Here is a 16,049-nt window from a genome sequence, read left to right as displayed (position 1 = left end):
ATTTTGCCAGCACTTTGTGGGTTTTTTTGTTTGTTTGGCTTTTGTTTTTGTTTTTGAGATAGGCTCTTGCTTAATGCTCAGGTAGGCCTGAACTATGATCCTCCTGTTTGTTCTTCTCCCCATTGCTAAAATGACAGGCAGAAGCCACCATATACAACCATTGGTCAATATAGAGTCTTGCTACTTGTTTTTGCCCAGGCTGGCCTTGAAGCACCAGCCCCCAATCTTTGTCTCCCTAGTTGTAAGGATTACAGACTTAAGCCATCATGCCTGGCCAGAGATAGTCTTTTTTTTTTTTTTTTTCTTTTGTTGGTTGTGGGGCTTGAACTCTGGATTTGGGCGTTGTCCCTTCAGCTCAAGGCAAGCCCTCTACTGCAGTGAGCCACAGCACCACAGCGCCACAGCTCCACTTCTGGTTTTCTAGTGGTTTTTATTGGAGATAAGAGTTTCATGGCCTTGCCTGCCCAGGCTGGCTTTGAATCGTGATCCTCAGATCTCAGCCTCCTGACTAGCTAGGATTATAGGCGTGAGCCACTGGCGCCTGCCAGATATTCTTAATGTGAATAATTTCAGTTTATAAATACTTTTGGGGGGCTAGGAAGGTGGCTCAGCGGTAGAGCGCTTGCCTTGCATGCCTGAGGCCCTAGGTTCGATTCCTCAGCACCACATAAGCAAAAAGAAAAAAGCCGGAAGTGGCGCTATGGCTCAAGTAGTAGAGCGCTAGCCTTGAGCTGAAGAACTGAGGGATAGAGCCCAGGCCCAGAGTTCAGGCCCCACGACCGGACCAAAAAAAAAACAACAAACTTTTGGTTTAAGGAAAACTGTAGTGTTTGCATTTGTTTATTTCTCTTTCCTAGAAACGGTGGAAAGAACTTTCTAAAGAAGACTTAAGTCCTGCTTTCGATCATTCACCGAACAAAATAATCATTGAAAAGTATAATGGGAACAGACAAGGTCTAGAAGAAGAGAAACTGACAGGTGACCGGTGTACAGGACTTTCCTCTAAAATGCAAGATACTGTGGAGGAAAGCAGCGAGAGGTAAAGAGTCCTATAATTGCCTACTCAAATGAGGCTTTTTATTTTAATAAATTTAGTGGGTGTAAAGTAATACTGTCTCTATTGAATTAAGATAAATTCATTTCTTATGTAAAGGTTTTTAATTATGGGTGATGACATAATTACTCTCAAAGAGCTTTTAAGCGTAGTAACAATATGAAGAAGAAACAATATGAAGTATGTAGTTAATGTAATATGGTGCTAAAATCATTAGCATGGTACAGAAAATAAATAGTGAAAGTTAAACATATTTCTGTTGCTAGAAAAATAAAAGCATCTTTTTCCCCATATATGAAATTCCCTTTTTCAGCTTTTGATTTTCGAATATACATGAGTAGGTAAACCATAAAATAAAAAAAAGTTTTTGAAGATCTATATTTCCAAGGCTCTAAGTTCCCCATACAGGATGGGAAGCAGATATGTTGAGGTATAAATCACTTAGTAAACAAGGTCTATTCTTCCTCTCTCACTCTCATTCTGAATGTCTTTTTTTTTTCTGTGAGATAAACTTTTTACGGTGGGGCTGGGAAGGTGGCTCAGTGGTAGAGTAGTGCTTGCCTGGCATGCACGAGACCCTGGGTTCCATTCCTCAGCACCACATAAACAGAAAAAGCTGGAAGTGGCGCTATGACTCAAGCAGTAGAACACTAGCCTTGAGCTAAAGAGCTGAGGGACAGTGCTCAGGCCCAGAGTTCAGGCCCCACGACTGACAGAAAAAAACTTTGGGAAATTTTATGTTGTAGTTATGTTTCTTATATTGAGATTTTAAAGGGTACTATGAAAATCATCAAGGTTTCTTATCATCAAGATTTCCCATACATTATAGCTTTACTTCTGTATTTTCTAATACAAAAATTGGGTTGGTTTAGTAGAGCTAAGATTTAGTATACTTAAGATTCTGGGCTCAATTCTCAGCACTAGAAGAAAACAAAATTGTGACTGAAATTTCAGAAAAGGTAATATTTCAGTATATGGCCTTAGTAACTGTATACTACAAGTACTATAAGTAAAAGTAATACATGCTTATTTGTTCATTTTTGGCCTTAACTATTAATACTTTTACCTCAGGAAGTTATTGTTTTAAATAAATTGCATTATCTTTTTCAGTAATAATAGTCACAAACTCCTTATTATTGTTTGCTTTTTCCTTTTAGGCAATACTGTATGCAGAATTAAGGAAAGCAAGTTTAATATCTGAATTGGTGTTCTTATTATTTAACAAGTGTTTTAAATACACAGAGAAGTCATATTAGCAGTTCCAATTAAACTTCTCCTTGTCCATGTTTTACAATATAGAAAAGGTTTAAGTAAAATCACTCAGGAGTTCTAAAGTAATTACAGAAAATTTTCAGTGCAGTGTGTGTGTGATGTTTGCTAGCACATGCATTCACATTTTGTTTTGTGTTTTTCTTCCCTCAGAGATAGATTAAAATCACTACTTGTTTAAAAGCACAGTGATGATCCCAACAATGAAGAAAGAGTTCTAAGCAGAAATAACTGGTTGAAACAGGAAAGTTATAGGGGAAGATGAGGAGATAAAACATCAGAAAAAAGATTATTTTCGAGCTTTGTTACTCAGAACCATGTAGTACAGTTTGGCCTCAAGCTTGTAATCTTTCTGTTAGCTTATAAGTGATAAGATTGCAAGTCTGTACCACCAAAGCTAGCTAGATATGTTTTAAATTTTTTATTATGAAAATACCGTACAGAGGAGTTACAATTACCTGGGCAAGATAATGAGTACATTTCTTATTAAGCATTGTTGCTTCCTCCTTTGTTTCCCCTTCCTACCTCTTCCCATATCCCGCTCCCCCCATATACCTCTCTTCTCCCCTCCTCCCCCCACCCCCACCAACGTTGTAAAGTTCGTTTTTCGACATAACAACTTGTACATCTCATTGTTGCAATGGGTCCACCTGTATCCCTATTTAAACGATTTGTTTTTTCCCTTCCCCTCCTCATATATTTTTTGTGTGCTTTTCATAGGGCTCGAACTCAAGGCTGGGGCACTCACTGTTCCTGAGCTTTTTTCTTAAAGCTAGTGCACTATCACTTAAAACACAGCTCTACTTCTGGCTTTAGACTCAGTAAATTTTATGTTTTTTTTGTTGTTGTTGTTGTTGTTTTGGGGGCCCGGTTGTGGGGCCTGAACTCTGGCTGTCCCTCAGCTCTTCAGCTCAAGGCTAACACTCTACCACTTGAATCACAGTGCCACTTTCAGCTTTTTTCTTTTTGCTTATGTGGTGCTGAGGAATCGAACCCAGGGCCTCATGCATGCAAGGCAAGTGCTCTACCACTGAGCCACCTTCCCAGCCCCTCTTCATGTACTTTTATATTTGTCATGATTAATTTTCAGTTCAGAGAGTGAATTCTGAGTAATAACTTGCATAGGTCATAATATGTCTCAAAAAGTTTTTTACAAAAAAATTTTTTTGACATAAACAGGTATTTCTCATTATTTGAACTAATCTGAATATTTAACACCATAGACTACAAAGATAGTTCACAAGTTGCTAATACATTGGGAGGGGAAAAGAAGCACCCAAATTGGCAAACTGTTAGTAAATTGCTAATTAAATAGGCTAAATTCCATAAGATTGAAGGTGTATAGAGGTGAAAAGAGGAGAATTAAACAGAATAGGAATGAGAGGTAACAATGTTAATTGGATAATTCTGAAAAGATTTTGCATTCATAAACCTGTTTCTCCATTCTCTTGGGTAGATAACTAGAAGTAGTGAGTCCTGTAATAATTCCACATTTAACATTTTGAGGAACTGTCTGACAATTCTATACATCCCCTAACAACTCTATTTCTGTCATATATGAAAGTTCCACTTACCAAAGACATGTGACACAAAATATTCTAACAGATAGTACATGTCCAGATTTCTGTAGCTGATTTAAGAAGTCTTCTGTATAGCTTTTTATAGTTATTCTATCATTTTATTACTTTTTTAAAAAGTAATTATACAAAGAGGTTTCAAATATACAAGTCGTTATGTCGAAAAATGGACTTTACAACTTTGGTGGGGGGGACTAAAAAGAGGGGGGGAAGGATACGAAGGGATGGGAAGGGGAAACAAAGCAGGAGGCTACAATGCTTGATAAGAAATGTGCTCATTATCTTACCCACATAATTGTAACCCCTCTGTACAGTATTTTCACAATAAAAATATATTAAAAAAAAAAAGAGGTTTCAGTTGTACAAGAGAGTTTCAATTTGTATAGCTTTTCAAGTGTATTTTCTGGAAATACAATTAATATCTTACAGTACATAGTTGTCAGACAAACTCTTAAAATCCCAACTGTGTAAAGATGGATCACAGTTTGAGATAAGCTCATGTAAAAAGCAAATGAGACTCCACCTGAACAAACAAGCCAGTCATGTGTAATCCCAGGTACACAGAAACACAAAAATAATTCAGTATCTAATCAAGGATCCTGCATTGCATTTAATTGATAGGATTCTTTGGTCTACTTTAATCAAGAATTGTTCTCCAGATACTTTTTCTCCTTTGCTTATTAATTTGCTGTCTTTCAGATTGCTCTACAATTTGGGTTTCTCTAATCATCTTTTTTTATGGATATGAGAGAACTTTTTGGCCAGGAAAAAGTTCTTTCTTAATATAGTAGGCATTGAAGAAGCAACCAAGATTTTTGTTTAAGCTGCATATTTAGAGCTATGCTTTGGAAACATTTACTGGAAGAACTCAAAAACTGGCAAGGCTTTTTCCATAACACATATGATAAGTAAACAGAGGGAGTTAGATTTTATGACACTTTAAAAAGTGAAATGACTAGCATATTGCCATTGGACATTCTTCTTAGTCCTAGGACTAAGGGTCAGAGCCAGAACTAAAAGTTCTGTATTAAACAATTTCCAAGATGCTAGAAACATATATGTGGACAAGCAGGAGCATAAGTGCTCTCACAACATCATAGTCAGCCCAGCTGGGGCTGGGCTCAGTGGTAGAGTGCTTGCCTTGCATGCATGAGGCCCTGGGTTCTATTCTTCAGCACCACATAAGCCGAAAAAAGCTGGAAGTGGTGCCATGGCTCAAATGGTAGAGTACTAGTCTTACACTGAAGAGCTAACAGCACCCAGGCCCAGAGTTCAGGCCCCACAACCGACCAAAAAAACAAAAAACAATAATAGTCATGCAAACAAGCAGTTTTTGCCAAGGATATTTATGATGACCAGGTGCAAAAGACAGCCAGATACTGGAGAACCTGTTGTCTTCCCCTCCTGCTTCTACTGCCTGGTTGTCAACGAAAGAAAACTGATGATCACCAGTTTACTTAAAAAAAAATCATTGTTGTTATAGAGGTGATGTACAGAAAGCTTACAGTTACATAAGTCAGGTAAAGAATACGTTTCTTTTTTGAAAATGTCACCCCTTCCCTCTCCATCTCAGTTTACCAGTTCACATTTTGAAAAAGAAAGTATCATGCACTTTTTCAGGTCTCATTAAAAGTATTTTTAAGATAAAACAACCAGAAATCGTTGCCAATTTATAAGAGTAAATCTCTGGAGCATTTGGAACATTGAAGCTTTCACATTTTTATTTATGTTGGAATGAGATGAAAAGTATAGGCATATGTGGCTTTGCTGGTGCCTGGGTCCTTTGTACTTGGGTTACAGCCTTCTGAGCGTACACTTCCATTGACTTGTTTTTATCTCTTACAGTGTTCTACGGAAACGTATTCGAGAGGACCGAAAGGCTACCACAGCTCAGAAGGTGCAGCAGATGAAACAGAGGCTAAATGAGACTGAACGAAAAAGAAAAAGGTGGTTATATTGGCAACCTATTCTCACTAAGATTGGGTTTGTGTCAGTCATTTTGGTTGGCACTTTGATTGGCTGGACACTGTTTTTTCACCAACGTGTCCTATAAATAAAGTTTTGCCTGGCAAGCTTCTGCACTAGTAGCTGACAGTGCTGCGTTAATCTCAAGGGTTTGTTTGTTAGCAGCAAATGCCTCATACCCAAAATCGGTGCAGTAGAATAGACATCAGCCAGATAAGTGATATTTACAGTCACAGGCCCAGCATCTCAGGATCTTCACTGCAGGTTCCTCTGAAACCCAAACTGTAAACTACTCTAAAATAAAGACATTGGTGTTTGTGAGAAACTGGTACATTTTGCAGCTGTATTCACACATGTCAAACGTAATATTTTACCTGACCAACATTGAGAAATCCTTTATTACAAGGATTGGTTTTGGAGGCTATCTGGATTTTAACCTGCATTTGATATAAGCAATAAATGTTGTGGTTTTATCTACATTATTAATGGAAAGAAAATGTCATTTAAATAATGTGTGTAATGTATAATGTACTGTTGACATGGGCATCAACACTTTATATACCTAACCATTTCAGGGTAAAGATAATTTTATAAGTATTTAATCTTTTGTAGTTAAGTGTACTTTTTAAAATCTCTATTTGAAGTCTTACCACAAAACAATATAAGTTGTATGTTGGTTCAATTGTATACTGGATACATTTTTCCTTTTCCTAAAAAAAGTTTGATATGAGCAGTTAGAACTGTGAATAAGCAATTTCTATGCATATTTGCATTTCCTTTATGTTTTACAGTTAGCCCTGTTTAAAAAAGAAAAGTCAAAGGCACAGTGTGTATCTTTGAAGGAAAATTCTTATTGAATAGTAAAGTAACAATTTGTCAAAACTTTGTAAAAAAAAAATTGGTTTCTGCCAGGTGTGGTAGTACACACCTGGGAAGCTCATGCAGAAGGATCAGATCACAAGTTTGAGGCCGTCCTGAGCTACATAGTGAGTTCGAGTACAGCGTGAGCAACATAGTGAGACTCTATCTCAAAAAGAAGAAAGAAAAAAAGAAAAGAAACTGAATTCTGTAAAGCCCATGCATGATTTATACTGTTTTGGGTTTTATTTTTGTGTTTTTTTTTGTTTTTTTTTTTTTTTTTTGTGAAATTTTCAATGTAATTATCCTAATTTATAATTGGGGTAAGTCATGGTTTCATTTTAAGTAAAAGAAGCAGTAAACTTCAGTTCACTAGACTGAAGTTTTGAAGTAAGATTTTTTTCAAGTTCTCTTTTCTTCAATAAATAGTGACATGATGTGTAAACCTTCCATTGTCCCTTTAACTTCTTGATGAGTATTTTAAAAACAAACTGTCTAATGAATTTTAACTGCTCATTTGAATCCCAACATTCCATTCAGTATTTGATTCATTCGACTTAAACCTTAACTAGATGATATAAATTTAATTGCTAGCAGACATTCAGTGGTTTTCTAACTCCATACGTTGGATCTCCAAGAAGATCACCCAGAGGTAGCAGAAAGACTTCAAGCTACCAACCACAACATCCCTGCTTTGTCTCTTTTAATACAACCTGGAAATTTTCTGCTAAGGTTTAGTTGTCTTGAAGGAAGCAGCTATCATTTAAAAGTAATTTGAAAATCATTGGTATAGGGAGGTGTTTTAAATTTACTTGAATAGCTTTCTTGAAAGTATCAACTGTGTGAAAGCAGGATGTAGGGGGTACTATATTAAATAAGATCTATATAACATGTGCCTGTGTCCTGATTCAGTATTACTGTGTCCTTTAACCTTGAGATGGAAAAGAGGTAAGGGAGACATTTTTTTATGTCTTTTTGTATTAAACCTAAGTGTAGGCATCAAAATCCTATTGGTTGTTAATTGGTTTTAAAGTCTTTTATCCTTGCTAAAATATGGTGTGTTACCCCTAAAGTCAAATGGGGGTAAGTCTTAGGAATGATCCACTTGAAGATCACCTTGTTTTAAGCAAAAATATGAAGACTTCTCTCAGGAAAGAAATACTGATAAGACTGTCCAGTATATTGCTGGATGACTTCTTTGTTAGGTTCAGCGCTCCTCTTTATCTACTTTTTGTCCTACTAGACATATGGTAGTATATTTTTAAAATCACAGCATATTGGACACTCAGTGACCTTCAAGAGCCAATCTGCTTCCTCCTCTGAGCAGATCTTTGAGGATAATGGTGACAGTGAAAACTTTAAACAGGTTAACAGTTTACCAATAATGGTATTTTTCAGGGGTGCTAACTTACAATGTGGTAATAGGTGATGGGTGATCATCATCTCAGTCCTGTACTGGTTGGGGAGACAGAAACATGTGGCTTCCAATAATGGCCAGAGGAAGGAAATTATCAGTCCTTGGTGGGGCCTGCATCTATGAAAATTGTTGCCCTAGTCTGCATAGAATTTTTCCAAGTGTATCAGATGTTAAAAGTTGGGTGTTGGGCCCTACGGGTTCACACATACAATCCTTGATACTCAGGAGGAGGTCTGAAGATTGTGGTTCAAAGGCAGTCTAGGAAGACAGATCTTAAGAGAATCTCCAGTTAGCCAGCAAAAAGCAAGAAGTGGAGGTATGGCTCAGTAGTAGAGTGCCAGTTGTGAACAGAAAGCCAAGCCAAGTATGTACAGCATTGAATTCTAGCCCTAGTATGTACAAAAAAAAAAAAAGTGATATAGTTTGAACCCAATCAGGTAAGTATCAATTTTGAATAGATTAAGGAAGGGAAGATAAGATTTTAAAATAAAACAAAACTGGGTATATTGTTTTCAGGACAGAATCTTTAATTCACATCCATCCCTGCTGCACACTGACACAACCTTCATTTAATGCTGAAGTCATGACGGATATTCCTTTCCAAGTTTTGCCAAGCATTGTTTTATGTTGACTTGCTACTGATTTTTATCATCAGGTGTAAAAATACATTTCTCCATGTTTGATTTGAAAATGCCCTTTATTTTAAAGTAACAAAGATGCACAGTGTTTCAGAACATTGTAAAGACTACTTGGCATGTTTAGCAGAGATTTTACAGATTTGTCAAGTTTTCTATCCTTTCTTTTTTATCTACTCTCCCCGCTCCCCCTTCCCCCGTCCCTGCTTCCTAAAGCTTGAACTCTGGGCCTGGATGCTGCTGTCTGTCTCTGAGCTCCTTTTGCTCAAGGCTAGCATTCTACCACAGCACCACTTCTGGCTTTTTCTGTGATTGAATTGGAAATAAGAATTTTACAGACTTTCCTGCCCTGGCTGACTTTGAACCAAGATCCTCAAATCTCAGCTTCCTGAGTGGCTAGCATTACAGGCATGAGCCACCCACACCCAACTTTGATCTATTTTCATTATGTATTAACATTGCTGTCAAAGAAGGAATAGGAAGGGAAATGATTTTTTTTCTTTTTTAAGCCTGTTAATCATTTTCTGTTAACAGAGCTCAGCATAACAGGTATACAAGGAAATGGTGTGACTCACACTGACCTTGTATATAGTGTGTTCAGGCCTTTTTTGAAAAAAAATAAGCTAGAACTAACAGCATGAAGCATGAATCAAAAGCTACATAGGACTTTGAAAAGTAGTTGATGGCTGGAACTGTCCTCTGGGATTTAACAGTTCTTTCTGACCTTTCAGCCTGGGTTCACAGCGATGATGGCCACAATTGATTAATTTTGAAATTGGAGAATTCTCAAAAACTGCAGCTGATTGCCTATCTTAGAGTATCTCTGACTAGATTTTACAGAAGTGGAAACTAGAACTTGATGGTATTAAAATGTTTTGGAAGCAGATCCTACTGGCTCATGCTTGTAATACTAACCACTTGGGAGGCTGAGATTATGGGAGATTATGGCTTCCAGCCAGCCCAGGCAGGAAAGTTCATGAGTCCCCCTTCTCAACTAGATGAGGTTGTAGGTGCCTATCATCCTAGTTGCCAGGAAGCCTGACATGGGTGGATTATGCCTGGCAAGAAGTGAGACTATGTCAAAAATAAAAAGCAAAAGCCTAGGCTGGAGGCATGGGTCAGCAGTAATAGTGTCTGGGTAGCAAGCTCAAAGCCCCAAACTCAAAACTCCACAAAAGAAGTTTTTATGACCATTGTATAATTTCTGCCCAATTATTGTGCAGATTTAAAGATTGTGTTCATTTTTACTTTCAGATACAAATCTCTTTTTTTTTTTCAAAGCCATTTCACTGTGTTGCCCAGGCTAGCCTTGAACTCCTTGGGCTCAGATGGTTCTCCCACCTCAGCCTCCTGAGCAGCTGCTACTGCAGGTGCACACCCCTGCAGCCAGCTTTCCTGTACAAACCTTAAAAGAGACCTTTTAAAATGTAATCTTAACCCAAATACCACTAAATATGTAGACCACTTATTTGTTCGGGCAGGATTTCCAGGCTGTAGTAAGTACTGGTTTATACTGGTTTTAGCAGGTCCATACATGGGTCCTGAGTGATACATAGAACCCACAGTCTAGGAAGAAAAAGTGTCTTCATTTGGCCAAATTTAATGTATCTGTCCCCTGTTTGGAACTACGATTTCAGTAGAAATCTGTCCTGCATTGCCATTTACACATTAACAACTAATAAAATGTCTTGACTTTTATAGCCCTTATTTGGCTTTGACTTTTTTTTTTTTGGTCAGTCATGGGTCTTGAACTCTGGGCCTGGGCACTGTCCCTCAGCTCTTCAGCTCAAGGCCAGCTTTCTACCCCTTGAGCCACAGCACCACTTCTGTTTTCTTAGTGGTTTATTGGAGATAAGAGTCCCTCGGACTTTCCTGCCTGGGCTGGCTTTGAACCGTGATCCTCAAATCTCAGCTTCCTGAGTAGTTAGGATTATAGGTATGAGCCACCAGCTCCCAGCTTGGCTTTGACTTTTTAAAGTAATGATAATGGACATAAAAATCTCATAAAATTTTGAAAAGTAGAATGTAAATTTTCTTCATAATATATACATCATCTTGTGACATGAAATACAGGCCTTAGTTATTGCCTGGATGGTTTGCTGTGAACATTTGTCATTCTGCCCTCCCCTCCGCCCCCCCAGTTCCCATGGTTACATTTTATTCCATTTATCCTACCTGTCTTCAGAGCAGTTTTTATGAGATTGCACAGCAATCTCCTTTCCCTTGAAAGTGTACAAATGGTAATGTGCCTTAGTAGAGAAACCTACCAAGGAATCCCTAGTCTCAGTACTTGGTACACATGAACAGCTCCACCCCTTGTCTTGGTCCAGATTGGAGTTGTTTGATTATTCCCCCATATTCAGGAATTGTGTAGTATTCTGAAGTGAAAACTTGGTGAAACCTAGCATGAGTATTGTCTTCATTTTTCCCTTGGCAGCAAGAATCTCCTGACTAGCACATTCCCATTGACCCAAAAACAATGTTGAGTCATACTGCACAAGTGCTTTTTCTCAGCACTCTTCAGAAAAATGACCTTCTCAGGCTGGGAAGGTGGCTCAGTGGTAGAGTGCTTGCCTGGCATGCATGAGGCCCTGGGTTTGATTCCTCAGCACCACATAAGCAGAGAAAGCCGGAAGTGACACTGTGGCTCAAGTAGTAGAGCGCTAGCCTTGAGCTGAAATGCTGACGGACAGCGCCCAGGCCGAGTTTCAAGCCCCACAACCAGCCAAAAAAAGAAAGGCTTTCTTCCAGGTTCTAATAGGATCCATGTCCCTTGCATCTACACGCCCCCTACTATTGCTGACTTTGTCCCTGTGCTCTTTGCTGGCACAGATCCACTGCAAAGTATAAGCATCGAGTAGCATAAGAGGGAAGGTTTGCCTTGCTTTGAGAGGCTTTGTGGTCACTGACAATGAAAACATGTTAAGAGTGCCTGACCATCTCCGGACAGTCTGTTAGAAGAAATAATTTCCGTCTTTGAGGATATTTCAGACTTCTTTGATACTATGTTGTTTAATGCTAGAATACCTTGAATGTCTTGAGCTGCTACAAAGGAAATTGCATGGGAATTTTTTATGTGCAGGAGAATCGGAACCTCTCTTTTGTAAGCCAGTGCTTGGCTCACTTGAGAGAAGATTATGATCTTCCTTGGCTCATCTTTGGAGAACATTAGTGTGATTAGCTAGTGGCAAAAAGTCCTATTTAAAGACATTCCTTCGGATAATTTCTTTCTTTTTTCTTTTCTTTTTTTTGGTCGGTTGTGGGGCTTGAACTCTGGGCCTGGGCGCTGTCCCTCAGCTCATCAGCTCAAGGCTAGCACTCTACCACTTGAGCCACAGTGCCACTTCCAGTTTTCTAGTGGTGGATTTGAGATAAGTGTTTCACAGACTTTCCTGCCCAGGCTGCCTTTGAACCATGATCCTCAGATCTCAGCTTCCAGAGTAGCTAGGATTACAGGCGTGAGCCACTGGCACCCGGCTCATTTCATCTTGTTTTCTTACCCCTTCAAAATCACTTAAAATTATTGTTTGTTTTTTAATCTCTTAAGTAGTAGTTGTTTAACATACCACAACAGTGTGCTAAACATCTACAGTTCTGCCAGCCACTTCTAAATTGAAAATGCATGCCACCTCGCTAGATAAATGGCATCCTATTCTCACATAAGAAAACTGAATCCGAGAATAGGAAACTTGCCCAAGGTGGCACAGCTAGTTCATGACAACAGAACTGAGATGCAAACTACAGTCTAGATTTCCAGCAGCTCCAGACTTCATTCTTTCTATTATGCTATAATGTCTGTTTTATGTGGAATTCAAGAAGACAAATAAGTAGCCACCTTGTTTAAGAAAAAAAAAAAAAAAGATCTAGGTGTCAGTGGCTCAAGCCTGTAATCCTAGCTACTTAGGAGGCTGAGATCTGAGGATCACAGTTCAAAGCCAGCCTGGGCAGGAAAGTCCGGGAGACTCTTATCTCCAATAAACCACTGGAAGTGGCGCTGTGGCTAAAGTTGGTAGAGTGCTAGCCTTGAGCTGAAGAGCTAAGGAACACTGCCCAGGCCCAGAGTTCAGGCCCCACAACCGACAAAAAAAATAAAGGAATCTTATTTTTTTTTAATTGGAGGAAAAGAGATAATGAAATAGTTTGAACTACCACTGAAACAGAATGAAACGAGAATATTTTGTATACCAAAGTATTATTTCATATACTTTGAATTACATGCCTTTATTTTATCCACAATTTTTTTTTTTTTTTTTTTTGGGTCCGGTCGTGGGGCCTGTAACTCTGGGCCTGGGCGCTGTCCCTCAGCTCTTCAGCTCAAGGCTAGTGCTCTACCACTTGAGCCACAGCGCCACTTCCGGCTTTTTTCTTTTTGCTTATGTGGTGCTGAGGAATCGAACCCAGGGCCTCAGGCATGCAAGGCAAGCGCTCTACCACTGAGCCACCTTCCCAGCCCCATGCCTTTATTTTAAAGAGCAGATTCTAAATGCATGGCAAATACAAACATCTTTTGTTGGAGTCAGAATCAACTAGTTTGGATTAGGATTTTGGAAATCCCTTTAACAAGCATCCATAATTCTTTGTGAGCCACAGACATTTAGTTTGCTATCTAGTTCCTTGGCTACTTTCCATAAATATTTGAAAGAGACCACTTAAGAGTGCTTCATATCATCCTGTCTTCCTTCAGAGGAAGCGGCCTTAATTCTCGTATTTACAGGATTTTGGCTACATCTTAGCTTCATAGTGTGAATCTGGTTTATATTTCCTGTTTATACATGTAGAAATTCAGTACTGACAATTATTTAGGTTTGAGGGGAGAGAGAGTAAAATGGGAAAGAATGGAAATAACCTCCCAGAAAGTTTAGTTATTTACAAATAATTGTGAATTAGCCTAAAAAATTTTCCAGCACTTACAAGTATTCATTCCCTCTGTCTATTGCTTATTTAAACTTTTGGCATTAAATACAATAAGTTTCTCTATTTTATGCCTGTGTTTTAAGTATTCTGTTGCTTAGTTCTCTAACTAGACTCACTAACTATTCCTCAGGACAAAATTCATCTGCTGTTAATCTAATTTAAAGACACAAGCCAATTTTTTGTACAGTTGTAATATTTTTAGCAGTTTTTCACAGTTGAGGGACAAATTGAATTAGGCTTTTGTCTAGAAAATATGTAGTCTTGCTAAATTCTTGTGGCTACATTTGTTTTTAATGCCTACCAGCAAAGTAGAATGGCCTCAAAAAAATTAGTTCATAATTCTTGGAAAAGAAAGTGAGTTCTTGGGCTTTAAATGAGTCTGCTCACACCACTAATTTTATTTGGAAATCAAGCACTTCAGCAGCTTCGCCAAAATAAGAGTAAAAAACTTAGTTTGGTTGAGTGTGTTATGTTTGCCTTTTAGTTCATTGTTAGTCCTTTTGTGTTTGTGTGTATCAATGTAGGTCTGTGTGTTTAGTAAATATGAATTCAATAGATGACTTCTTATTTTATGTTTTAGGCCAAGATTGACAGACACCTAAATATTCATGACTTGAGAATATTCTGCAGCTATAAATTTTGAACCTTTGATGCGCAAAGCAAGACCTGAAGCCCACTCCGGAAACTAAAGTGAGGCTTGCTAAACCTGTAGATTGCCTCACAGTTGTCTGTTTACAAAGTAAACTTAACATCCAGGGAATGAAGAGCACCCACCAGCAGAAGACTTTGCAGAACTCTTTCATTTGATGTATTGTTAAGTGTTTTTTAAATGTGTGTATGAAATGTAGAAAGATGTAAAAGAAATAAATTAGGAGAGAATACTTTGTATTGTACTGCCATTCCTACTGTATTTTTATACTTTTTGGCAGCATTAAATATTTTTATTATATAGACTATGTTGGTTTGTGTGCATTATCTTAGGACAGATGTAATTCAAACACTGAGTATTTTCTTACGGGTGAACTCTCAAGTTTTTAAAACTAGCAATTGACATTTAAAGGAAATAGGTACAAAACATAGGTCACTTGCTTTTGGATTTTTTTTTTTCCAGAGATGTGAGGCTCACAGGGACTCTTCTGCCTTGGCTAGCTTTGAACTGTGACCCTCAGATCTCAGCCTCCTGAGTAGCTAGGATAACAGGCATGAGCCCTTGACACCCAACACTGATCAAAGTTAGGTTTGAATAACAATTCAATGCAGGGTTTTTTATTTTTGTGTGTATGTGTATGTGTGTGTTTGGTTTTTTATTTATTTGGTCAGTCATGGGGCTTGAACTCAGGGCCTGGATGTTGTTCCTAAGCTCTTTTTGCTCAAGGTTACTGCTCTACCATGTTAAGCCACAGTGCCACCTCTGGTTTTTGAATGGTTAGTTCAAGCAAAGAGTCCCACAGAGACTTTTCTGCCTGGGCTGGCTTTGAACCACGGTCCTCAGATCTCAGCCTCCTGAGTAAAAAGGATTACGGGTACCAGCCCCCAGCTCAAAGCACTTTTTAAAATCAGAGTTGTTCCTGTGCTGGGTTGTTCAAACACTTCCTATTATAGGGAAAACACAGTTCTCCTCTCTTTTTCTTTTTCTTTTTCCCCAATTCTAGGACTTGAACTCAGGGTCTGGGCTGTCTTGAACTTTTTATGTTCAAGGCTAGTGCTCTAGCACTTGAGCCACAGAACTACTGGCTTGTTGTTGTTGTTGTTGTTAGTCATGGGGCTTGAACTCGACCTGGGTGCTGTCCCTGAGTTCTTCAGCTCAAGGCTAGCACTCTACCACTTGAGCCACAGCGCCACTTCCGGTTTTCTGATGGTTAATTGGAGATGAATCTTACGGACTTTCCTGCCTCAGCTGGCTTTGAACCATGATCCTCAGATCTTGGCCTCCTGAGTAGCTAAGATTACGGGCATGAGCCAGACACCTGGCTGCTTCTAGTTTTTGATGGTTAATTGGATGGAAGAGTCTTACAGACTTTCCTGCTAAGGCTGACTTTGAACCATGATCCTCACATCTCCTGAGTAGCATATAGGCATGAACTACCAGCTCCTTCCAAACAAAGGCTTCTTAAGTGAACTTTTGGCTTATTCACCATCTAATTTGCCAATTGAAGGATGGGTTTTGGTTATATATCAATCACTTGTCAAATTTAGTGTTTTTGGTGTCCAGAGACAAGTCTGTGTATCATGTGAACAGCAACATACAGATGTAATAACTTGTTTTTTTTCTGTAGCCAAGTTAAAATTCTTAAAATGCCATTTATAAATGACACCTATTTCATCTTCCCAGAATTTAGATTACTTACCTTTTGTTTCTT

At 38.5% G+C, this 16,049-nt stretch overlaps 1 protein-coding gene across 2 annotated transcripts in view; it reads left to right on the top strand.

The window, feature by feature from the left end:
• Positions 1-14,640, top strand: part of Ptpn2 (protein tyrosine phosphatase non-receptor type 2) — a 94,692-nt gene extending 80,052 nt beyond the window's left edge. The window contains exons 8-10 of one of the 2 annotated variants that reach the window (XM_042683686.1): positions 858-1,039; positions 5,746-5,847; positions 14,270-14,640. In XM_042683686.1, coding sequence (XP_042539620.1) covers positions 858-1,039; positions 5,746-5,847; positions 14,270-14,291 — 306 coding nt within the window. In that variant the 3' untranslated portion in view covers positions 14,292-14,640. Of the gene's footprint in view, positions 1-857; positions 1,040-5,745; positions 7,174-14,269 lie in introns of those variants that run through there. The other variant, XM_042683685.1, reaches the window with a different exon arrangement.
• The last annotated feature ends 1,409 nt before the right edge of the window (positions 14,641-16,049 follow it).

The sequence above is a fragment of the Dipodomys spectabilis genome, unplaced genomic scaffold, assembly GCF_019054845.1.
Source record: "Dipodomys spectabilis isolate Male_0828 unplaced genomic scaffold, ASM1905484v1 ptg000083l, whole genome shotgun sequence".
Classification (NCBI taxonomy): domain Eukaryota; kingdom Metazoa; phylum Chordata; class Mammalia; order Rodentia; family Heteromyidae; genus Dipodomys; species Dipodomys spectabilis.
Note: the sequence above shows the minus strand (reverse complement) of the source record. Positions and strands in the feature narration are given on the sequence as shown.